This window comes from Eublepharis macularius, chromosome 15, assembly GCF_028583425.1.
Source record: "Eublepharis macularius isolate TG4126 chromosome 15, MPM_Emac_v1.0, whole genome shotgun sequence".
In the NCBI taxonomy this organism is placed as follows: domain Eukaryota; kingdom Metazoa; phylum Chordata; class Lepidosauria; order Squamata; family Eublepharidae; genus Eublepharis; species Eublepharis macularius.
In genome coordinates this window covers 16,976,630-17,001,161 of record NC_072804.1, presented here as the reverse complement: position 1 = coordinate 17,001,161, position 24,532 = coordinate 16,976,630, and the positions used below count along the sequence as shown (strand labels likewise).

At 43.2% G+C, this 24,532-nt stretch overlaps 1 protein-coding gene across 2 annotated transcripts in view; it reads left to right on the top strand.

The window, feature by feature from the left end:
* The window catches only part of SLIT2 (slit guidance ligand 2), a 402,035-nt gene that overhangs the window by 40,350 nt on the left and 337,153 nt on the right, over positions 1 to 24,532 (top strand). For both annotated transcript variants that reach the window (XM_054998712.1, XM_054998711.1), the window contains one exon: positions 22,043 to 22,114. In XM_054998712.1, the coding sequence (XP_054854687.1) occupies positions 22,043 to 22,114 (72 nt within the window). The remainder of the gene's footprint in view (positions 1 to 22,042; positions 22,115 to 24,532) is intronic.

Below are 24,532 nucleotides of genomic sequence, written 5' to 3'. Positions count from 1 at the left end.
GTAGCAAGCATCATAGAATCTTAGGGTTGGAAGGGACGTCTAGGGTCATCTAGTCCAACCCCCTGCACAATGCAGGAAATTTCTCAAATACCTCCCCCCCTGCTCCATGCCCAGAAGATGGCAAAGAGAAGGTGTTTTTGCCTAGGTGGTGTCTTCTTGGAGAACACCAAACAGCATCTTCCTGAGAGCTCCTCCTTGAAAGGTGGAGCCAGCCCTGGGACACACATGAATGGAAAGTGAGGACAATGTGTGGGGAGGAATGTCTTCACTTGCTGTGAACTGTCTGAAAGCTAGAGTAAAGCTTTGGCTTTTAAAAGTTATAGTGACTTCACATGTGAAAGGGCGGTGAATATGTTTGAGGAAGAAGCGTAGAGCATGAGGACCTTTGCATCTAATAGACACCACAGTTCTGAAGCGCAGAAAAAGTGTGTTGGAACTCAGAACCTCTGTGCTGGATGTAATGCCTAATGAAAAAGGCTGGCTTCGATCGTTTTAACAGTAAAACTGCTAGTTTAAATCATTGCCATCTGCAGCGGAAGATTCCCAGTTTTTCTCCAATATAGCCAAGCCCATATGGTATGATTGGGCTCCTCTGTGATCGGCATACTTCATGGTGCGCAGTACTTGTACAGCATGGATGTTTTTTACGGGGTGTGGGGGGAGAGGGGAGTATATCCATCTGCAGTTTCTTCCCTACCCTGTTGCCAAAGCCTGAGAACTTTAAAAACATGTTGTTTGGCCTGGCTTTTGGTAGCTAGAGTTCAGATTTGTGTTCATTCTGATATTTATCTGAAATCTCAGTTCCCACTTCAAAGCTGGCCTGAAGTCCTTCCAGGTAGGCAGCTTAATGTCAAAGAGAATAAGTATCGGTGGCAAATCACCTAGGGCTACTCTGTTGTGCTACTGTGCTTTGAAGTAGCTTATGCAGACCTGTACCACCAAGTGCCATCAGCCTTCTTAAGTTTGGTTCTCTGTTATGAACTGAATTGGCGTACTAATGTGTTCTGTAATTTTATGTTGAAAAAGAATAGCTATAGGATGGTAGCACTCCCCCCCCACCTCGAATTGCCTGTATGTTTGTGTTCTTTCTCTCTCTCTTTTACAAAAAGCACTTGGTGCTTGGTTACTTTTTAAAATGTTCCTAGTTACAAATTTTATTGATAACCTTGTTATTTAAAATATTTATAGATGGCCTCTCAACTGAAGTTCCTGAGATGAGTTCATAATGAGATTTCACCTCCTTTAGGTAAAAAAAGGTAAAGGTAGTCCCCTGTGCAAGCACCGAGTCATTACTGACCCATGGGGGACATCGCATCACGACATTTTCTTGGCAGACTTTTTGTTACGGGGTGGTTTGCCATGGCCTTCCCCAGTCATCTACACTTTACCCCCAGGAAACTGGGTACTCATTTTACTGACCTTGGAAGGATGGAAGGCTGAGACAACCTTGAGCCGGCTACCTGAACCCAGCTTCCACCGGGATCGAACTCAGGTTGTGAGCAGAGCTTGGAGTGCAGTACTGCAGCTTACCACTCTGTGCCACGGGGCTCTTGTAATCTACAGATATAGTTGTAGTTCATTAAAATATTAGATAATCTCTAGATTATAGACATTACTAGCCAATGAGGGGACCAAATTTGGCTAAAGTATTAAATGCATCAAATTTTTGTAAACAGCCAGCGAACCACCAGTATTACATTATCAGCAAATAACTGAAAGAGCTGCTATCAGGTGAATTGCTGCAGGTAGGGAGTTGCGTAGGCAAGGGAGGCATGGCTACAGAAGAAGGCCCTCATACTTTTGGGCCCTTGGATGGACTTAATGTCTGGGAAGTTTTGTATGAGAAATGGGGTCCTTTAGTCACTCTTGTTCTAGGCAGGGCTCATTTTGAGGGGGAACACGCAGGAACACAGTTCTGGCAGTTCCCCAAAGAGGTCACATGACCGGTGGCCCCACCCACCTGACTCTCAGCCATTTTGGGCCTGTTTCGACCTAGACTGGGGCCAAAACGGCCTGGATTGGGCCTCTGACAGGTGGTGGATCACTCTCCCGCTCAGCAGCGGCCCAATACTGACCATTTTGGGCCCATTTTCAGCCCTTTTTTGCCTTTTTGTGCCCAATTTCGGCCCTGAATGGCCAGGATTGGGTCCAAAACAGCCAGAATAGGTGATGTAGGGGGTGTGGCATATGCCAATGAAATGTGCTAATGACACACTTCTGGTGATGTCAAAGGCATATGCTAATGAGTTATGCTAATGAACTATGCTAATGAGTTCCTCCAGCTCTTTTTCTACAAAATGACCCCTGGTTCTAGGCTGTTAGAGTTTTAGAGGTAAGCATGAGCACTAAAGACTGTGCTTGGCACCCGGTCAAGCAATGTAAAATTGACTACTCATTGATGGCATAACAGTTTGCAATCCTGCTGCATCTTAGAATAAATCAGGATTTCCAAACTGCCTTCAAAGGCACTGCAGTGTAAAGCACATTGCAGTGACCTAATCTGGATGTTTACAGAATATGAATTTGAAATGGGCTTGCCAGCTCCAGGATGGGAAATTCCTGGAGCTTTTGGGAGAGGGACCTCAGCAGGGTATAATGCCACCTTCTAAAACAGCCATTTTCTCCAGGGCAAGTGATCTCTGTCACCTGGAGATCAGCTGCAATTCTTGGAGATCTCCTGCTACCACCTGGTGACGCTAGATTGTCCTGAACAAATGTAAATGGTGGAGCGAGATTGATTGTGGTGACTGCTATATTTTTGCTTGTGAAGAAGCAATTAAGCGAAACGGGATGGATTTTTGACATGCTGGCTTAACCCGTGGGCGTGGCGTTCTGGAATGAACAATTTACCGGAATCTACTGAACCGCTGCAGGCTTCTGCACTTCTGTGGGCTTTTCCCGAGCAGTTGGAAATTTACTGAAAGCTGAATGGAATTCTAAATGATTGACTGTACATTACTCTTGTATGTCGTTCATGGTCCCACCATTGTGCATTGTAGGAATTTGTATATGTATATTCAAATGTATCTGTATTGATATTAACTTCTGAAGCACTTTTGGCACTTTACATAAATTAATTTTGTTTATTTCTGTTGATTGTATACTTCAGGGGGGGCACTTGCCTTTTGCTGTTAGTCTGTGCCCCGAAGCGGCTCCTTCCTGGTTTGACCACCTGGAGGTTGGCAACCCTAATTTGAAGCATGTTGTTCAGTGTGATTTTGTAAAAATTGTGACTTGTCATTTGATTGTAAGCCACACTGAGAACCGCTGGTTGAAAGGTTACAGAATAGAAATAAGTAAAATAGCTTTTGCTTTTCCAAGAATAAATGCAGCCAAGGGTTAGGCTTCTGTCTGAAAGTGGGTAGTGTACTCAAGCAGAGAATATGCTTTTGAAAAGGCCCAGTTTGTTTATCAAGGATATGGCAAAACCTTTTCCCCCCTTCTGGCTTGTGTATGTACTTTTAGGTGCATAGCACATTCTTTATCTGTGAAAAGTACGAGGGGCAAGAAGTCTGATGTTTTATCAATTAGTAAAATAAAGTATTCCCCTCCCCAATTATAGTTGCATTTCTATGAGCAAATTTTTCTTAAATATTAAGGTACTTAACCTGTCTTTAGAGCTTTCTGTATTTCAATATTGCATCAAAGGTTCTGCTTGCAGCAGAATAGGAAATAGTAGAATAGGAAATGCCACAGAAGGTGACTAAAATCCATACATTATTCTCTGTCAGATGTAGCATTTTTTAAATTAGAAGGGATAATTAGTCTATCTAGAAAAATCTGCCAATTACTGACAATAGCAAATCTCATGTACCAATACTTTTCTTAACAGTTTTTGTTCTGATTCCAAAGCTCTCTGTACTGAATAAGGTTTTGGTACCTTTAAATATTGTTCAAAGCATTAGCTAATTTTGCAAAATGAATGCCAGTCTCGAGTAACTGGCAAATGTGTGAACAACAAGCGATAGTACTAAAATAAATCAGAGAATTCCAGTGAAGTTCAAATGGAAATGCTTCTACCAACTACCCGTCCCAGATTTTTAGTATAAAACATAGGCAGTTCTTCAGTCTTAATTATGTTTAATTCCACAGAAAGAAACACAAAACAGGTAAGATTACTTTAGCCCAAACTCTGGAATAAGAGTATGCCTGGAGGCTGCATGGCTGCAAGGCCTGTGTACTTTGTACTAAGTGTCGTACTTTTAGCAGTTCGCTTAATTAATCTGAGTCTCGTTCTCATGAGACTGTCTTTAACAGGTCTAGAAGTCAAACTGCAGTGAGAAGTCCTGTTTGCTCTTTGCAGACCTTTTTAGAAATTCCAAGACAGGAGGGCTGTTTGTTTTTCCCACATCTGTTTTCTGCTCATTCTTTGAGACTGCTTGCTGGATGCTCTTTTCTTTTAAAAGCAACTTAAATTAGTAGTTAGCACCATTACAAAATGTCAAAATAAGCATTCCTGAATTGCTCTTGCAAAGAATGCTTTTATTGAATGGGGTATCTTCAGCTGCCTGTTGTTCGCTGAATTTAAAATTTTCTCAGTCTGCAACAGGCTGAGCCAATGAAAGCTACAATTTTGTATACAGCATTTAAATGTATATATTTAAATTTATAATCAGGAATGCGAGGAAATTTCAGTTAATAGAAAAAATGTGGCATATTTAAAACATTACATGATTTTTGACTACATTGTTGGTCTCAGATTTTTAATCTTCGTAAGACACCTCAGCTTTCCAGCATCCCTACAATTTGATCCAGAGGAGTTAGCCATGTCAGTCTGTAGTAGTAGAATAGTAAAGAGTCCAGTAGCACCTTTAAGACTAACCAACTTTGTTGTAGCATAAGCTTTTGAGAACCACAGCTCTCTTCATCAGATGCATTGCCAGCTTTCGAGAACCACAGCTCTCTTTGTCAGATGCATCTGACGATGCACCTGATGAAGAGAGCTGTGGTTCTCGAAAGCATCTGACAGCTAGCTTCGATGCATCTGACGAAGAGAGCTGTGCTTCTCAAAAGCTGACGATGCATCTGAAAAAGAGAGCTGTGGCTCTCAAAAGCTTGTGCTAAAACTAAGTTTGTTAGTCTTAAAGGTGCTACAGTTATTTGAGAAATTAATGAGGGATCATCTGTATGCATCTGATGTAGGAAAGAGATGAATTCAGCAATATTCCTTTTTCCTTTTTTTTTTAGAGAAATTATTCTTTCAGTATGCCATGTTTAGAGTATTTCTTTTACTTGTTTAGCAGATCTTGGTATAAATCTGGCCCTCTAACTTTTTTTAAGGCTCTGCATTTTTTCCGATGTACACTACTTTCTAGTTTTGCGATGTAGCAAATGTCCATGCGTTGTGTGTTTCTAGATGGCGCAGTATCATTGCACACATGAAAAGCCCTGCATAAAGTGGCTTTGGCTGTGGATTGATCATATTAGCATCTGCTTCACATCACTCACACAAAGCCTCCTAGTTGGACGTTGTAAATGCAGGGCTGAAGCTACTCTGGCATTCTTGGGAATGGATTCCCACTGGGAAGGCTTCTGGCACTGGAGATGTTCACTTGCTCTCCGCCTTCAGCTTGTCATCGGAGGTGATGCTGGCTCAGAGAGAGGCTGCTTTCAGCTCACCTGGAATCTTCAGTCCTTCGAATTGGCACATTATAGAGAGGGGCTGCATATAAAAGGTCTGGGGAGGACTGAGGCAGGGTTGGGGGAGACTGCTTGCTGCCTTTGTCTAGCCTGCTTTGTTAAATTGCGGGCTGGAGAATCCTTGCTCTTTTCCTCACTAATGACAGCAAGATTATTTATGTCTGTATAGAGTTTCCCATTTGGCTATCTACTTTGAGCTGAAGAGAACATACAGCTCTGCTAAAGCAATCAAATTAACTCCCCCCCCAATATTAAAATAGCAAAACCTATGAAAATAAATAGCTTAAATCATGCCTTTAAAACATAAAATGGCTTTAAAAACATAAAAACTAAATTATGTTTGCTGTCTATTGGAAGGATTATTATTTATGTGGCATAATCAATGCATTGGGATGTTTGACAGTCCTATTAATTTCATGTTACGCTAAAGAGACTTTCAACTTGGGGACACGTCAGGTTGCAGAGCTCCTCTTGTCTTCAGGATAAAGAAGGCGGCCCTTCCTGTTTGTAAGCATACCCTTGAGCATATGGTCCCACTTCAGGGATCACGTGTGTGTGTATTATTCTGCCTAGACATTCCATTGGTTTTCTGGCACCCCTGCACCCCAGCTTCAGAGAGGAGATGTGTGGCCATGAAGGACGGAGGCTTTTGGGGGGCTGAGTCTCCGTTTTGGGGGGTCTCCCCCTTTCCTTGCGCTTGCTGCCTTCATTGGGCTACTTTCTGCACCAGGCAAAGTGATTTTTATTTCAACTTGCTTTGATTGCTCCGTTTTGATTGGAAGCCGCTGTCTGTTTTTAATAGAACTTCCATTGGGTTGGTTGTTTCCTTGGGTTTTATCCACCACTTGTTTGTTTTGCTTTCTTCTGGGTTCAATTTAAAAAATTGTTATTGTTTCTGTTTTGCACTGCCTTGCTCACTGATAGCAAAGATGCAGTGCAAAAATATTTTAAATAGATATATATATAGGCAATGGGTCCGTTTATCTGACTGATGTTCACTCCAGCAGGTTTTTAAGTCTTGGGCAGAGATACCTTCCCATTCTTTTAAGATGGAAGAGGCAAGGAATTGAACGTTGGCCATGCAACGCCTGCCTGTGTTTTTCTAATGAGATGTGGGCTTTCATCAGATTGCTATATGCCGAGAAAATATCTGTAGTGGCTCCAGCTGGCTCTCGCCCCTAATGTGAGGCCTTCCACTTTCAGTATCCCAGAGGGATACAGCAGATTGATCGAGGCCTGTGTGACTGTTATGTGCCTCTCTGAACCTTTTTAGGCTGGGAGTTTGTTAAGAAAAACTTGAGTGCTGTTGGAGTTCCCAGTGGTATGAAAAGTTTCTTGCTTCTTGCAGTGCTGGGAGGTTTCAGATTTTAACTTAAGTCTCCTCTCTTCTATTTTATCCTCACAACAACCCTGTGAGGAAGGTTAGGGTGACAGTGTGTGACTGGCCCAACGTCACTCAGCAAGCTTCCCTGGCAGAGTAGGGATTTGAACTGAGGTTTCCCAGATCCCAGTCTAGCACTCTAACCACTATACCACATTGACTGACCTGATCCTACTTCGAGTCTGAGGTCTGCGGCAAAAGGGGAATAGGCTAAATGCCCCCCCCCATCAGCAAAAGTTCTTGAAAGGATCCAACCCAGTGCATCAAGATACTTTTTTTTTTCTGTGTCCAGCTAGGCTGGCTGTTAAAAAATACTGTTTGGGGAGTGCTGCCACTAAGAACCAGCTATGACAGAATGGGCTTTTGAATATGAAAGGTTTACTAAGTGCAGCACTCAGTGGTTGGAAGGGAAAGGGTTAAAAAACTGCCTGAAGGGCGAATGATTGACAGGCTGCTTCCTCCTCTCTGTAATTGGCCAGTGAGAAGGTAAAAGGTGCTGACAGAATTGTTGAAGTAATTTGGAGTCTGACAAGGAAGGTCAAACAAGTAACCCTCTCTCTGAGGAAAAAGGAAAAGTTTGCCCTAACTGGGACAGCTTTAGGTTTAAAGAAAACTATTCATTAAAGTGCTTAAGTGTGAAAGCTAGGAATGGTTTACAGACAATAGAACTGGGGTGGGTGGTGTTTTTGGCAGAGGAAGTGGGCAGTGAAAGGAGACTCCCCTTCAGCCAAGTGATCAGGATTATGGCTTGTGGAGAAGAATCATCCCTGCCAGTGTCTTAAGAAGGGGGGTTTGGCTCTAAGGAGGACCCTGGGTCTGGTGTAAAGGGAAAAGAGTGCTGTGTTGGAGTAAGAACACCTAAGCTCTAAAGTGAAATCTGTGAAGGAACCTTGTTAAAGTAACCTAAGTCTGAAACTACCAACCTCTCACTTTTAAGATCTGTAGCAGTAGAAAAAAGCGAGAGTCCAGTAGCACCTACAAAGTTTATGGTAGGGTATGAGGTTTTGTGAGTCACAGCTCACTTTTAAGATCTGTGACTACTGAAACTAAGCTTTAAGATTATTGTGCCTAATGCTTGTGAATTATTCTGTTCTACAATCAAAATTTGCCTCAGCTTTATTTCCCCTACCTAACCATATACCAGCCTTGTCTGTTTAATAAACCTGGTGTTTCCTTTTGACCTTTACTCACCCTTTAGTGCCATTTCATTTAAAGAGGATGTGGGCTCTTGCTTCTCCCCTATGAAATATTTGGGCTGGGATATGTGTGTGTTAAGTGTGGGACAAAAAGACCTTTAAATTATATCCAGAGACATGCTACCAGAGGCTTCCCAGCCCCAGCAAGCAATCTTGACTGTTTTGGAGGGAAAATCTGCCTCACAGTGTGGGAGTGAGTGGAGCTTATGTCAAACCAGCTAATAATTTAAGAGCATGTACTGCTGCCCTGTGGCACATGGCACATGCCAGCATTTCTAAACGTGGGGGTTGGGGCTTTGTGTGCCACTGCCTTCAGGCTCTGGATTGCCTTGCTCGAGAAGCCTGTCTGGCCCTTTGTTGTTGGCTTTCAGGAAGTCAGTGTTTTTCCAGAGGCATTTAATGAAACCTGAACTTAATCTTGCTGGGATTTTGGATTTGGTTGAGTGCTTGTTTGGTTTCTTTAAAAAAATCTTCATTGAATGTTTTGTATCTGGAAGCGTTTGACTTTTATCATTATGAAAGTTTTAAAGATTTGTATAGTTCTGAATGTGTACAGAATTGATTTTTAATGACTGCTCATTATTTTAGCTGCCTTTTTAGTGTTTTTAAGCGCTATGTTGTGTATTGCTTTGAATATTATTGACTGTGTTCGTATTTAGCTGCCTCGCTTTGTTTCTTCGAATTGTTTTAAACTTGTAAGCCACCCTGATTGCACTGACGGCAAAAGGACAGTGGCCCTTTCTCCAGCTGGCCCAGCGTTGGTTTCCAGCTGTAGCCATATTCAGAAGCTTGCAAAAGACAGCACCAGAGAGAGGCTTCTGTCTTCTCTCTCCCCAGCATCTGGGGGGGCAGTACAAGTTGAGACCTATGAGAAATCGTTTTATGAGAACAAGCCATTGGGAAGTCCTACTTGCCCCTCAGTAGCATCACACTGAAGAACTCCAGAGCTAGAGAAGCTGCTTGCTTCAGACCAGCTTGCTCTAAACCTTGAAATCTGAGGGGGCGGACTGGACAAGATACCAGGAGAATTGTGATTGGAGCTTCCTAGATTTTACAGAAGTAAACTGCAGCTGAACACTGTTTGGGATCGGGGCCATATGGGGGGGGAGGGGCTGAATCCCTCCACCCCTGTATTGGTGCCCTGAGCCCTACATGCTGTTAGTAGCCCTGGAAAGGTGCCGGGTGGTGGGGTGGGAGGTTGAATGCCCATCTTTTGTCCTTCCAATGCTGACAGTGTATGTGGGCTGATTTTTTTAGGTTAAACTGGGCAGGAATGAAAGGAATTAATCCACACTTCCTCTCTGTGCATAGCTTTGGTCCAACTGGGTGTGTATATGACGGCAAATTACTTTTTCAAATCTCTGGGAAGATCTGATCATGGATCTCCCAGCAACTCGTTAAGTTTGACCTCGCCACTGTAAGGCAATTGCCCTGGAGCTGCTCTTCTGGCCTCTGAATTTGAGCAGCACAACTCTGGTGTGTGCTGAGGGGTGGTGGTCATGGATGTCTACCTCTCCCTCCCTGTGTTGCATGAGAATTGGGGGGGAGAAAATAGTGGTTGGGGAATGCATAGCTCCTTGCATCTGTTCTTATCCACCCCTCATTCCAGAATAGTACAAGTTTGTTTGTTTGTTTGTTCCTTCCTTCCTTCATTTATTTATATTCTGCCTTTCTCTCTGAGACTCAAGGTGGATTACATAGTGTGAGATTAGTACAATTAGTGGCAAGGACAAGGGCAGGCATTTCCATGCAGTGCCAAGAACATTTCCATAAACAATGTCATGGGGTAAAAGAATATAAGTTTACAAAGATATAGCATTAGCAAGGATCCAGTGTGGGGTTGAGGAATTGCTGAAACAGGACACAATCAATTCTAGGACTTACATTGAACAACGTAAAGCACAGGTAGGATATACGAGTACATATTTAAAACAACAGATAATATGTAAGGCAACATAGTGGTGAAATCTGGTTTCTAACTCATTAGCGAAACATCTGGGATCCCTTTCCTACAATACCATCCTCTTAGCTGAGAAAAAAGGCCTTTTTGAATAATTCAGTTTTGCATTATTTGTGGAAAGCCAGGAGGGTGAGGGCTGTCCTGACCTCCTCAAGCAGGCCGTTCCATAGAGTAGGGACCACCACAGAGAAAGCCCGAGTATGGGCTTCTGTTGATTTTGCCCATGTACAGGCTGGCACTGCAAGAGACCGTGTTCAGATGAGCGAAGCTGCCATGGAGGGACATAGGGAGAGAGGCAGCCCCATAGGTATGCTGGACCAAGGCCGTGAAGGGCTTTGTGTGTAATAACCATTACCTTGAACTGAGCATGGTAACTGATAGGTAGCCAATGGAGTGACTGTAGGATGGGAGTGATGTTCAAGCTGCTGCTCGCTCCTGATAATAGTCAAGCCGCAGCATTTTGCACCGATTGGAGCCTCCTAGTTAATTTAGATGGGAGACCAACGTATAATGCATTACCAGGCCTTTTTTTCTGGTGAAAGAGGTGGTGGAACTCAAGTGTGCACAATAACATCACTTTGGGTCAGCTGGAACAAGGGGGGAGTATTTCAAAGTTTAAATTGCCCTCGGCAAAAATGGTCACATGGCTGGTGGCCCTGCCCCCTGATCTCCAGACAGAGGGGAGTTTAGATTGCCCTTTGTGCCACTTGGTGGCGCAAAGGGCAATCTAAACTCCCCTCTGACAGGAGATCAGGAGCCGGGGCCACCAGCCATGTGACCATTTTTAAGAGATGCCGGAACTCCGTTCCACCATGTTCCCGCTGAAAAAAAGCCCTGTTCATTACAATAGTCAAGTTTTGGTGTTACCATAGCATGGATCAAGGCGGCCAGGTCGGCTGTGTCGAGATAAGAAGCTAGAGTGAAATTGTAGTAAGTGTTTTTTGCAGCTGCCTTAACTTGTTTTTCTAGTAGTAATGCTGGATCCAGTATAACCGCTAGGCTCTTCACTGAGTCTGCAAGGGTCAAATGAACTCCATCGAAGGTGGGAAGTACAATGTTTTTCAAGATCTCTGACTTCCCAACAAGCATCACTTCAATCTTGTCTGGGTTCAATTTTAATTTGTTATTTTTCAGCCATTTTGCTATGGCTGTCAAGCAGCGATTTAAGGTTTCTACTGCATCCTGTGGGGACCTCGATAGCGAGATATAGAGTTGGGTATAATCTGCATATTGATGACAACCAACTCCATAGTTCTCCTAAAGATTATATGTAGAAGTTGAATAACATGGGAGATAAGTTTGTGCCCTGTGGGACCCCACAAGATAGTTCCCATTCTGGAGATAGGTAATCTCCGATGGCAACCCTTTGAGTCCGTTCCATGAGAAACAATTTAAACCAGTCCAAGGCACATCCTTTGATGCCCACTTCTGTTTCTAAACACCTTAGCATGGGAGGCATGGCCCTTGTCCATATTTTGACAGAGATCATCCACTGACGCTACTAGTGCCGTCTCTCTTCCATGCCCTGGTTTGAATCCAGACTAGAAAGGGTCTAGAGTGCTCGAGTTTTCTAAGAAGATCTGGAGTTGGTCAGCTACTGCTCTCTCAATCACTTTGCCCAGAAAGGGCAGATTAGAGACTGGACGATAATTGGCCACATCAGCTTTGTCTAGAGATGACTTTTCAATTAGCAGTCGGATAACTGCCTGTTTGAGCAGCTGGGGGAAGGTGCCCTGAGTTAGTGACTGATTTACAATAGATCTCAGAGGTTCACTTATGTGATCTTTACTTGATTTTGGTAGGAGCTTTGCCCCTTTCACAGTTTAGAAAGGGGAATGAAGCTAACTGAGATAAAACAGTTTTCTGTGATCGTCATTAACCCCATTCATTGTTTTTAGTGTTGAAAGCTCTTAAAAACTTATCCTGTATTGATAGGCGTTGAGCATGAATGTAGAATAATGTAGGGGATTCGTTCGAGCTGATTTCCCCTCTTTTTAGTGGATGTTTACCATTGACAGTTTTGTTGAGTTGTGGTTTTTTGTGGTAGGGGTATCCTTTTTAATTTTCAAATGGATATTTTGCTGTATGTTTTGGGAGTCTTGTGCATAAGCAGAAACCGCAACCTTGTTTCCAGGCGGCCTGGCTTTGCTGCCCTACTGAGGCACACACTGTCCACTATTTTCTTCTGGGCATAGGTGTTTCGTCTAGCTGATATGGCTGACTGGAGGGGCTTCCGTGGAGGTTTCAGGTAGAACAATTATTTTGGATGTGTGGTAAGACTAGCTTTGGGAGGAAAGCTGCTTTTCCAAATGGTGGGGTCAAAACTTTGGATTTTGTTCAGTAATCGGTGGTCCTTTGGTTCCCACAGCAGCTACAGTGAGCCAGCTGAAAAAGAACCTCAAGAGAAGCGGGTTTAAAGTGGCAACTGAGGCCAGCTCCTGCTAGCAGCCTTTTTTTTTTAATGGATGGACTTTTTTAGCCTTCTGAGTTTTCATGACGGGAAACAAGGACAGCAGAATAAAATCTGTAGCACAGTGGTTAAGCTGTGAATCAGCACTCTACTGGTTTGAATCCCACTGTTGCCATGAGCTCAGTAGTTGGCCTCGGGTAAGCCACTCCCCTCAGCCCCAGGGATAATAATAATGCTAACCTGAGTGAGGCACTAATCTGTCTACAAGAGCGGTATATAAGCACAGTTGTTGTTGTTAGCACAACCTGAAAACCAGGCCTATAGTTTCAGGGGCATGTAAGGGAAATGCTACTTTAGAGAGAGGCGTTGTTGTACTTCTGTCTTTTCATCTCTCCTTACAATAAATGTAAGCCTTGGATCCTCAGGTGCTTTTCCAGTGTTAGACTACGTCTCACGTGGAAAAGTATGCTTCTGAACATGTGCCAAATGCCTTTTATTAACCTCTTGCCTCCTTCAAAATCTGGAATTAAGGTCAGTAACTAAGAGGCATAATTCTCAGGCAGACTTTATAACCTCAGAATCTCTTGTTATACATGGGGGCAAAGCATTTTCTTTATCTTATGGCCTTGGGTATTATTTGCTGTAGTTGTATTGACATTTTGTAGTCCTTGGAGCTTATGGAGTCGATATCAACTGTATATTTTGTTTATTTATTTAATTGTAAATTTGCTATGGCCAATGGCTAATTGCAATAAATTTACTACTGTCAAGTACTGACGGTACTGAGGAGCCCTAATTTCCAGACAACCTCTCTCTGTACACAGACCGCCCCCCCTGCCCCCTGTTCTTGGAAGAAAGATCTTTGTGAGGGTCTTAATAAGTCTGAGCCAAGGAAAATCTCTGCTGCAAGTGCCATGACTGTACAGTGAATACTCTGATTGTGTAAAGAGCAGGGCTTTTTTTCAGGGGGAACACGGGGGAACGGAGTTCTGGAACCTCTTGAAAATGGTCACATGGCTGGTGGCCCCGACCCCTGATCTCCAGACAGAGGGGAGGTGATATTGCCCTCCGTGCCGCTCAGCAGTGTGGAGGGCAGTCTAAACTCCCCTCTGTCTGGAAATCAGGGGGTGGGGCCATCAGCCATGTGACCATTTTCTCTGAGGGCAACCCACTGAGTTCCACCACCTCTTTTCCCAGAAAAAAATCCCTGGTAAAGAGTATCTTTCCTTACAGCACAGTAACCACATGCGCCTACTTACCTGCCTGGTCTTACAGGATACATTTCTAAGCTGGAATAAGAGACTTGCTGGCAGTTGCTTATCTGGGACACCCTCTCCACTTTTAATACTTAAAGCACATCACTCAACTTCCCCACCTTTCCTTGCACGGTTTTGAATCTTCCAATGTTATGCCTTGCAACATCTTCTAAGAGCAAATTGCAGATACTCAGGCTAAACCAATCGAGGGCTCCTGGCGTAATAGGCAGATTACTATTTCCCAAAAAGCTGATGGCATGCCACGCTACCGTTATCTTACTCTCAACCCCAAAAGCCCATTTTCACTTTTAAAATTCGTCTTCTCTGAGCTGTCATAGCATTTGATCCTTTTTTCTAAAAAGCTGAAATGTTTAATAATAAGATTGTAGTCTGTTGCAGTGTTTGTTTATATGTATCACCTTGCCTTTACTGCATTATCGTCTACCTTTGTGATCCACTTTCTGCTTTACGGAATGTCATGCTTTAGACTTTGTTTTCTGATTCTGCAGCCCTGGTACTGCTGCATTGCCTGTTGCATGTTTTATGCTGTCTGCTTGAATAGTTTTCTGTGTTTTGTAATTTGCCTTGAGTTTCAGTGAGGAGTCAAGTAAATAAGAAATCTGGTGGAAAACATCCAGAGGGGGGGGGGGAAAGATAGAGGGGTCAAGTTACAACCTAAAATGTAAAATATATTCCAAGAAGGTATTTATTATGGATGTGCACAAAATACAGGTTAAAAACAAGTTTAAAACATAAGGCCTGAATGGCAGGCTACGTGCCATTTGTAACATTTTTTTATAGAGTACAGCATCAAATAAAGAGCGTTGTGTGAGTGCAATCCTTGGTTTGCAGCAACATTTATATTATACCACACAGTATAAGGGGTAAATTTTGTTTTAGTGTTTTTCTAAAGAATATTTCAAGAGCATAGTGGTTGCCAACACTAAATACAATTTTTTCCTCCTCTTTTTTCTCTTTTTGCATTTTTAGATAAAGCATCGGGTGCATTTCTATATTGGTTTCTGAATGTGTGGGTGTGTTTGATTATAAATATTGTACAATTGACCACTGAGGAAGGCCTTAGGGCCGAAACGCGTATCATCTGTCTTTGTGTTGGTCATTGGACTGTATCGTCATCTGTGTATGGAGAACATTTTAGCAATTTTTAACATATCCATGTAAGCCTGTCATTCAGGCCTTACGTTTTAAACTTGTTTTTAACCTGTATTTTGTGCGCATCCATAATAAATACCTTCTTGGAATATATTTTACATTTTAGGTTGTAACTTGACCCCTCTATTTTTTACCCTGCATGTTTGGATTGAGTCTGTGGGGTGTCCTCCCCCCACCCCCTTTTCTTCTTTGTTGTTGGAAAACATCTAAAAAAATAAAGGCAAACTGTGTTGCTGACAACTTGCTTTTTATCCCCGCGCGGGTGCACTCTGTGAGGATAAGAATGAAGTTGGCAACACAGTTTGCCCTCCTTCTGCTTCCTCGGGGTCTCTGGAGACGTGAGAAAGCCTGGTGCGGTGGTGACCCCGAGCAGGCTGGGGCAGTGCGACGGGCCCTGGAGTGCTTCGGTGCTCCACACCAGGCCAATTTTGGCCCATTTGAGGCTGAATTGGGCCCATTTGGGGCTGAAATCGGCCCACTGTGGAGCGCAAGAGCATTCTAGGGCCCATTGCTCTGCCCCGGCAGTGTTCCTGTGCTCTGCAGTGGCCTGATTTTAGCACCAAACGGGCCCAATTTGGCCCCAAATGGGCCGAAATTGGCCTGCTACGGAGTGCAGGAGCTGTTTGTAGAGAATTGTAGAGAATTCCATAGAGAATTCCCTTATATTTCGGACAGCAAAGCCAGGGGTCCCCAAAATGGTGCTGATGGGCTCACCAATATATTTTCTGGTGCCTGTTGTGTTTTTAGAAAGTAATCGGGTCCAAGTGGAGCTTTTGCCCGGCAGGGCTTCTGACTGGCCATTGGAGATTTTGTTGGCTGTGCATTTATTTTAAATTGCTTCAGCAGCAGCTACCAGCACACACAAGAATCTTCATTGTGTGACTGCAGGTAAGTTGTTTGTATGCAAAAAAATATTTCTAAAAAACAATATGTCCATTTTAAAAGGCATCCTATTTAACAGAACTTCTGCCTGAAAAGTTGAACTATTAGACTTATGCTTAACCTCCCTCTGACATTTTGTAATTGGCTCCACCTTCTGCAGTAGCCATTTTGTTGCTGAGGCCACCACCCTGTATCAGAATTCCAAAGGTGCCCTCAGATTGAGAGCCAAACTACGCCTGACACAGGTTGGACACTTGTCAGCTTCCCTCAAGTTTTGATGGGAAATGTAGGCGTCCTGGTCTTGCAGCTTGGCTCTCCGACTGCTGTCCAACGGACTTTTCAACTGTCACTTGTCCAACATTCCGCCAAGCTGCCTACATTTCCCGCCAAAACTTGAGGGAAGCTGACAAGTGTTCAACTAGTGTCATTCGTCACTTGTAGTTTGGCCCTCAGAAAGGCTGGAGACTCCTGGAATAAGGAGTTGCTGGATGAAATTCCTTAGTTTCAGAGATCACATTGATCTCCTCTCCTGACATCCCCCCCCTTAATTGAAAACCTAAGCTCTTTGCTGATGCTCAGTTTGTGAAGACAGGATAGCACATTTTTGCTTTTTCTATCATTCCCCCCAAATGTTTCAAATCTCAGTTACTAATTGCTTTGTTACTGTCACGAAGGAGGTTATGAAGAGCAAAATTGGTGGGTCGGATAACACTTCTTTGGATGGAAACTCTGTTCACGTCAGAGAGGTTACATCAGTTCATGGTCAATCTCAAATGTAGTTAAACACTTAAAATTCAGTTTAAACTAAGTCACTGTTAGACTGCTGAAATTGTATATAGGTTTTTGCCCTGTTATACCCCCCCCCTACACACACACACATTGATACTGTTATACTTCCTCACCATAACATATGTGTCTACAATATGCAAAGAGCTGTTTGACCTGGTGAAGCATGGCATCTCTTGAAAGACCTCGTAGCTCTTAATTGGTGAGGCCCAACAGCCTGCCGGAAATGGATGCTGATGCTGAGAGGAAGTGAACGAGCTGTAAGAGCCAGTGAATGAATGGACTGAGTACATGCAGTGTGAGATTTTTTAAAATCAGTGCTTTTAAGCGTGATAACTAGATTGGCCTTTGGAAGAACTGGGTTGTGTGAACAATTTGGTATCTTTCCTCAGGACTATTTTTTAGTGTACTAAACAAGAAATTTGTTGCTTGTGATCTGGATGCTTTCCCCTCTAAGTTGTGTGTTATGGTGCTGTTGCATGGTTCTAAATGTTAGGCAAGCTGTGTACTTTTTGTACTTGGCAAAACGAGATACTTCCACCGTAGATCACTTCAATAGTCCATATATGCCGAACTGGAAGAGCAGTCTTTCAGCTTTAAATATTTTATTTGAAAAGAAAATATAAGCCAATTCAACTCTTTTAATTAGAACAATGATATTTGGAGGAATTCACTTGTATCCTTTAAACACAGGTGTTATTTCTGAAGTCCTCAAGATTTGCCAATATGTATGAGAAATCCAAGAATAAATATGGTGCATATAAAAATCCTATAAGGTGGTTGCAACTGTTTCTCCACACAAGGGTCAAGTGGTGGATACTCAGCTTGAAAGACTTCGACCTGATTTAAACAAGCTGCTTAACAGCGCACACTTCCTTGCAGCCCAGCATCATGCTTACGCCACGTTGCCAGTTCCTGCAGGGCACTGTTCGAATGTTAGCGCAGTGTAGAGGTGGGCTTTGCTTTCCTGGTGTGGTAAAATCGCTGCGTATAAACTGCAACCCAGTTTAAATGTGATTCCAGAGGCTTGAAACCCTGCATACGTAATTAAAAACAAAACAAAGCTCCACAGTCTCTCTTAAATCGTTCCATAGCCAATAAGCATACATAAATATGTCTCTGATCAGGACAGTTTAGCTGCCTTTCCTTTTAGCTATCGGTGCCCACCGTGTGCCAGGAACTTTGCTGGCAACAAGACCCAAGCTGCCCCCTCTCTTTGTAATTCTGCAGTTTTGAGCAAATGTGTTATGGACAGTGCAGGAGAGGATATGTGCGTTCATGAATTGACGTGGACTCAGCAGTTGTTAATAAGATACACAGAGACGCCAAAGGAGGAAGTCTCAATATGTAAAACTATCAAAGGGAAAAATACGTTTTTTAAGTGGAGGTGGTCATGGCACTGGGGCCAGAGGGTGTGTGAGGGGGCAGCTGTGAAAAAGTGACTTTGAGGGCCAAAACAGAAGTTGTGGTGGACATGTGTCCAACCTTTGAGCATGGATGCCATTTTAGAGGAGTATTTAGCCATTTAAAAATTGATGTGAGGGCCTGATGGGCCCACGGCACAGTGACATCATGCGATCCTGCCCCCCCCCCATGCCTTTCAAGTGCTGTAACAGACACCCCTCCCTTCCATGACTGTTTCAGCACTTGAAAAGTCATGGGGATTGGGACCTAATGGGGATCTTTAAAAGGCTAAGTCTTCCTCTGAAATGGTGCCAGCGGCCCTGGGTTGGACCAGTAGCTGCAGTGACGTCCAGTTTTACACAGCACGGCGGTCTTTTCCCCACCACTGAACGCACTAGAGGTGTTCAGGTGCGGGCAGGCAGTCTAGCCAATAGGTGGGTTCTGTGATGGCTTCTTGCGAGCAAGGCAGGAGCCAGATCATCTGCTAATCCAACATCTTTGCTTTGAGCACTAAAAAGACAAAGTGCTATATAAATGTTAAGTTCTCATATTATGAATTTGAATGTGAGTGGCTGCTGACTATAACAACAGAATGTTTACGTTCCAGGATGCCCTTTTAAAAAATGTAATTCCTATTACGGCTTGGTGAAATTGAGATGCTCCAGTGAAGGGCAGTAGTAAAGTTCAGTGGATTTCAGTGGAGAAAGGATCACAGAGATGAACGGGAGGTGCGTGCGGCCTTGTGGATGTGGGACTTGAGACTCTACTGTAGGGTTAGTGACTGTGGTTTTTGTGGGTAAGTGTACTTGCGTGCACTGTGCTTTGTTTGCCAAGATTGCTGTGGTTCTTTGGATGAGTGCGCCTTCAGGGGAGCAAATCCTCATAGTGTTACTGTTGGGATTTCTTGCCACCTTGGCAAATAAGTGAGCATTTGATGCTAATGTTATCTGACTGTTTTGCGAGTCTTCACCCCCTTTCTCCAAAGTTGTGGTTGCTGACGAAAGAGGGGTCTTTGTCTTGCCCTTGTTTCTGCTGTCATTATTTCAAAATTTTCCTTCCTTGAAATGGTTACAAATCCGGGGCTTTTTTTCTGGGAAAAGAGGTGGTGGAACTCAGTGGGTTGCCCTCGGAGAAAATGGTCACATGGCTGGTGGCCCCGCCCCCTGATGTCCAGACAGAGGGGAGTTGAGATGGCCCTCTGCGCTGCTTGGCGGTGCAGAGGGCCATCTCAACTCCCCTCTGTCTGGAGATCAGGGGGCGGGGCCACCAGCCATGTGACCATTTTCAAGAGGTTCCGGAACTCCATTCCACCGCGTTCCTGCTGAAAAAAAGCCCTGGTTACAAATCTAGCGGGTACTCTCCTAAACACTCTAGTCCCCGTACTGGAGCTTTCTCTCCAACCCCCGCAACCCTTCTAATTTAATGCTGCTAGGCGCCCCCCCCGACTAGTTTTTGATTAATTTCGTTTTTTAAATCTTGTAATCAGCCATATGAATATTTGGTTGAGAGTATTTGATAGGGTGCATTTTGCTTGCGGCTGTGTAGATTGACCCACTTACCATTCAGAGTCTGCTCCTGCCTTGGGAAACAATTGGTGAGATCCAGATGTTGCTGAAATTGTGGTCTTTCCTTTTCTGCTCCTTGGTCAGATTCTCTTTAGGTTTGCATTTCAGCAGGTTTTTTAAAAAAATATTATAAAGATGGAGCTCTCTGTTCTGGTATGCATTTTTCTTTTCCCTCTGCACCATGATCTGATTCTCATTTTGCTTCCCCAGCAGCTATTGTTTACAAGGCAAAAACGCTTGGAAGCTCTGAACACAGAATTCCCAATGTCAGTGTCTTCAGCCCTCAGTCCCCTTGATTATTGGACGTCCTCTTTTCATCAACCACATCTCTGGAAGTCTTGTACACAAATTAACATGTCGAGCACCCGGTAGCATGGAGGCAAAATTGAACCCAGGGCAGGGCTACTTAGGCAGATAGCAGCAGGCTCAGTTCTTAGCCAGTTTGGTGTAGTGGTTAAGAATGGTGGGACTCTAATCTGGAGAGCCGGGTTTGATTCCCACTCTTCCACTTGAAGCCAGCTGGGTGGCCTTGGAGCAGTCACAGCTCTCTCAGAGCTCTCTCAGCACCACCCACTTCACAGGGTGATTATTGTGAGAATAATAACAATACACTTTGTAAAGCTCTCTGAGTAGGTGTTATCCTGAAGGGCAGTATATAAATCAAATGTTGTTGTTGTTATTAGTGGCTTTGATTAAATGTGATTTTATTTATTTTGGCTACAAAGGAGCCAGTTTGATTGACTGTTTTATGAACGCTGAGGAGCTGTTCTCTTATGTTACTGGTATGGAAGTTTGTGAGTATATGGGAGGTGATCATGTCCCGATCACCCTTCGGCTTAATCTCACTTGAGCTTATGATCCGTGTGTGCCTTTGTTTCAAGTAAGAGAGGTCTATGATGTATTCGGTGGAACCAGCAATTTACTTGTATTTGCCCTTTCTGTTGCTGACCCCCCCCCCCCTCATGCCATTCTGCAGGGTTCCCTGTTGCCCAGGAACAGCATTTCATGAAGTTCTGTAATGGGATGGGGAAGGAAAGTTGCATTCTGCCGATAGAAACGTCAGCTTGGCTCCAAGCCCTCTATTGCATTCCTCAGGATAAAAAAAGCGGCCTACAGATAGAGAGTCTGGATCTTGGCTCTTGATGTTAGAGTTTACCAGGGCAGGTTAGTGCCCTGCTATAATGGCGAGGACCCCTTTGTAAGCCCATAGCTTGCGTTTGCTCCAGGGAGAGGGGAGAAGAGAGAGCGATCACTCTTTGAACACTATTGCAAAGATAGTTAAACTTGTCCAAGTGTCCAGCCTCCAGGGACATATTGTGGGGTTCATCCCTCTCCTCTTTCCTTCCAATCCCTGCTGGTCATAATGGTGAAGGTTTTGCTACTGTTTTTATAAAGCCATCTTGAAACTTTGGTTGCTGTGGTTCACATTAGTTTAGCTGGAACTGCTTCTTGAAAAATGAATTGTTATAACCTGCTTGATTGCACTCTTCAACAATCCTTTCTCCCTTGTGCAAAGTGATTGTAAAAACCTGCCATGAAAATGATCTCTCTGCTCAAGCCTTACGCTGTTAAACATTTCTTTTGTTGATACGAAAACCTTGAATTTAACACGTTCATGCATATAGGCTGGTAGTATGTAGGAATAAAAATGTTAAATTAGCCATTGAGTTCTTGCTTACGTCACCAGTCGTGTGGACCCTGGTCCTAAATTTGCCTACCTCTGCTATACGTACTGTATGGATAGCAGGGATTGTGCTGAGGCTGGTGTGCTGGGCTGGAATCGGGGAGACCCATGTTGGATCTTCACACTGTCTACTGGTCTCCTGCCAGCTGGGGGGAGAGGGGGGAGCTACACAGTCATCTACATAGTCATCTGCCCACCTGTGCACGATGTTACAGAGTGATATCAACTCGCAGGTCCCCCTTTTTATGTGTAGTGGGCAGGGAAGAGTGAAGGGGGGCCCATCTTGGGATGTCGGAATTTATATCTGTTGAGATTTTCAATTACTGAAAGTTATGCTCTTTTAAGACTTCTGATTTTATTGTTTTATTCCTTGTATTTTTATTATTGTTGTAACCTGCCCTGAGCCTGCTTGCAGGGAGGGTGGGCTAGAAATCAAACAACAACAACAACAACAACAACAACGCCATGAAATGTCTTGGGCCAGTTACATTTTCTTGGGATTGTTGTAAGAATAAAAATGGGGAGGGGAAAACTGATGCAAGCCCCCTTGAACTCCTTAGTGGAAAGGCAGGATACTAAGGGAATACTAAGGGAATAGGAGACTGGTAACATCTAGTTTTGACACTTTGTGGCAGGGTATCTGCTATTTTCTGTTGTTTTTTTTTAAAAAAATATTTCTAACTTTTTTTCCTTTTTTCATTACAGGCGCCTAAACAGAAATAATCTTCAGCTGCTTTCTGAATTGTTGTTTCTTGGGACTCCAAAGCTCTACAGGCTGTAAGTAGATGTAGTTCGATATTAATTTTGGAAGGCTTTGATATGCTTCCAGGCACTTAAAGTTTTAAATAAAACATGTTCTTAAGTAGATGCTCTATCTGTTCCTGGAGCCAGTGCACCTTCAACTCTTGTTTGTTTCCCCCCCCCCCCTTATCTATAACAATGTGTGTGTTCTTCTTTTGGGATTCCCTTTGTGTTGCTCTGAAGGATTTCAACTTTTGCAGTGGACTGACCTACATTTTGAAACTAGGTTAGAGGAAATCTAGATTTTTCTTTCCTTTCTTCCAGTGCTTCCTAATAACAAAGTGGATTGAATTCTGGGTGGAAGATTGGTTTGAGTTTCTTCTTTCCTTTGTGTGTATAGTGGTTCTGAATGGAGTCACCATGATGAAAAAGTGGGGGTTTGTAGAATATTGCCCTTTTTGTAGTCTTTGATCATGGTTTCCGAATTCTTGTGGACTCTATTGCTTTGCATATGTTGCATGGTGGGATTTAAAAATCAGACAAGTCATTTCAATGGAAAGTTTCTGATATTGGTATTCTGTGTTTTGTGGCTCCAAAGAAACCTGTTTGAAATCAAATGACTTTTCAAAAGAAGTTTGATGTGAAATGAGGTCTTGCTTTCACAAGTTACTTTTAAAAAAAATTCTACTGATCAGTGACTGTTGGCTTTAAAAAAGTTTTTCTAAGAAGGACACTTCTCTGTGGGGTATCATAAACTACTTTTGAAATCATGCTTCACTGTTATGGGGCATGGTAGGAATATTGTTCAAGACAGACAAGACCAAACTGCTGTAGGCACTCCACTAGTTATGCCATTTTTTTGGTTCCCTGCCAAAGTTTTTTAAAGCTTGCCAGAAAAAAGTACTTTAAATTTACAGACAAACATGGAACACTCTACAAAACAGGCGAAGCAGGTAATATAAAAATGTTCTGAAGTCTGGATATTTGCATTGAGAGAAATACTTGCCTGTGTAACTATGGTATTCAAACATAAATACCTGAAGTAAATACCTAAAGTACCTAAAGTTCTTGTAATTTAAACCACTTGTTACATCCCTTGTTTTAGAGCTGCGCCTATACATCTGTAAAGAGCTTGTTCATCTACAGTCTTCAGTGCAGCCCCACACTGGGACAGCACTTGTGCAGGCCAGCTGCTTGGAACAGGATTTTCTAAGCTTTTAGGCTACTGAGGGGGTGACCCCACCCACCTGCACTGCTCCAGAGCGGTTTCTCCCCCCCCTCCCAAAAATGGTCGCGTGGTTTAGAGAGGTCACCCGCTTTTCTCTCGGTTTGTTTCTTGTGGCTGCAAAGAACAGACTTTTTTCCTGCTAGCTGCTCCACTTTCTACTGGATTGCTTTTATAGTTAGTGTTAGTTGTTGGTAGTTAAAGCAGTAGTTTATAGTTATAGTTTATAGTTAGTTATAGCTTTTTTCTTTAACCGTGGTTCATTTGATCTGTTGTGGAGTTGGTGAGTCACATCTGAGTTGGATCCCTCCTCTTCATCCTGGTGCTTTGACATATAGATCCAAGTCGTAATTGGTTGTGGAACTGGTTCGTTCTGAACATAGTCCAAGTTTCACTTCTGATTAGTGCCCAGCAGATTAGTGCGAGTAGGAATGTCTTGAAAATCTCTGCCAGGGGCCTCGATGCCTCTGTGGTCTTGGATGCTTGCGCTGCTCTGCGCTCCAGTTGGAGACTTGAAATAAGATGGAGGACGTTCCCTTTGAGAGCCTTTATTGTTCTCAGAGAAGACATATAAATATCTTTTGAAAAAGAACCGCGACATCTTAGTGCATTCTACCACAGTCTTCATGAGTCTTGACATACAAACAGCTTGAGAGATGTGATTATCTGCCCAGACGAGATTACAGGTCCTACAGATACTACCCATATCAGCTACAGTATCCATACCGGTCTTATTTTGACTAGTCCCAATGAAAAAGAAAGTTTGTCAGGAAGATGCAAACTAACCCATCAGTCCTCTAAGGACTCTACTCAAGGTCAAAAGGGCCAATTCTGACTAGACTTCCATATAGTAACTGCCTCTGCATTGTTTAGCGACAGACTGTCACCATTCATTCATGCATAGCAAAATGTTTCTACAGATACTTTGGTTATTTCAGTTATTAAAGTTGGTTATACATTAGAGTTTCATACACTGCCTCCTACTTGTTTACCCTTTCAGTCTCCTAATAATATACTCCCACAGTTGCAATAGGAAATTCATCCTTTGTTAGGTGAAGGGTCTAAGAAGTGTTAGGGCCTGACAACTGCTATGAGTTTTATTCTCACTTCTTGGTAGACAAGAAGAATGGAGGAAAAGGCCCATTTTATATTTAAAGGCCTTTAATGACTACCTGAGAATCGCAAAATTCCGGATGGTCACGCTCCCTTGGGTTATAAATATGGTTTCC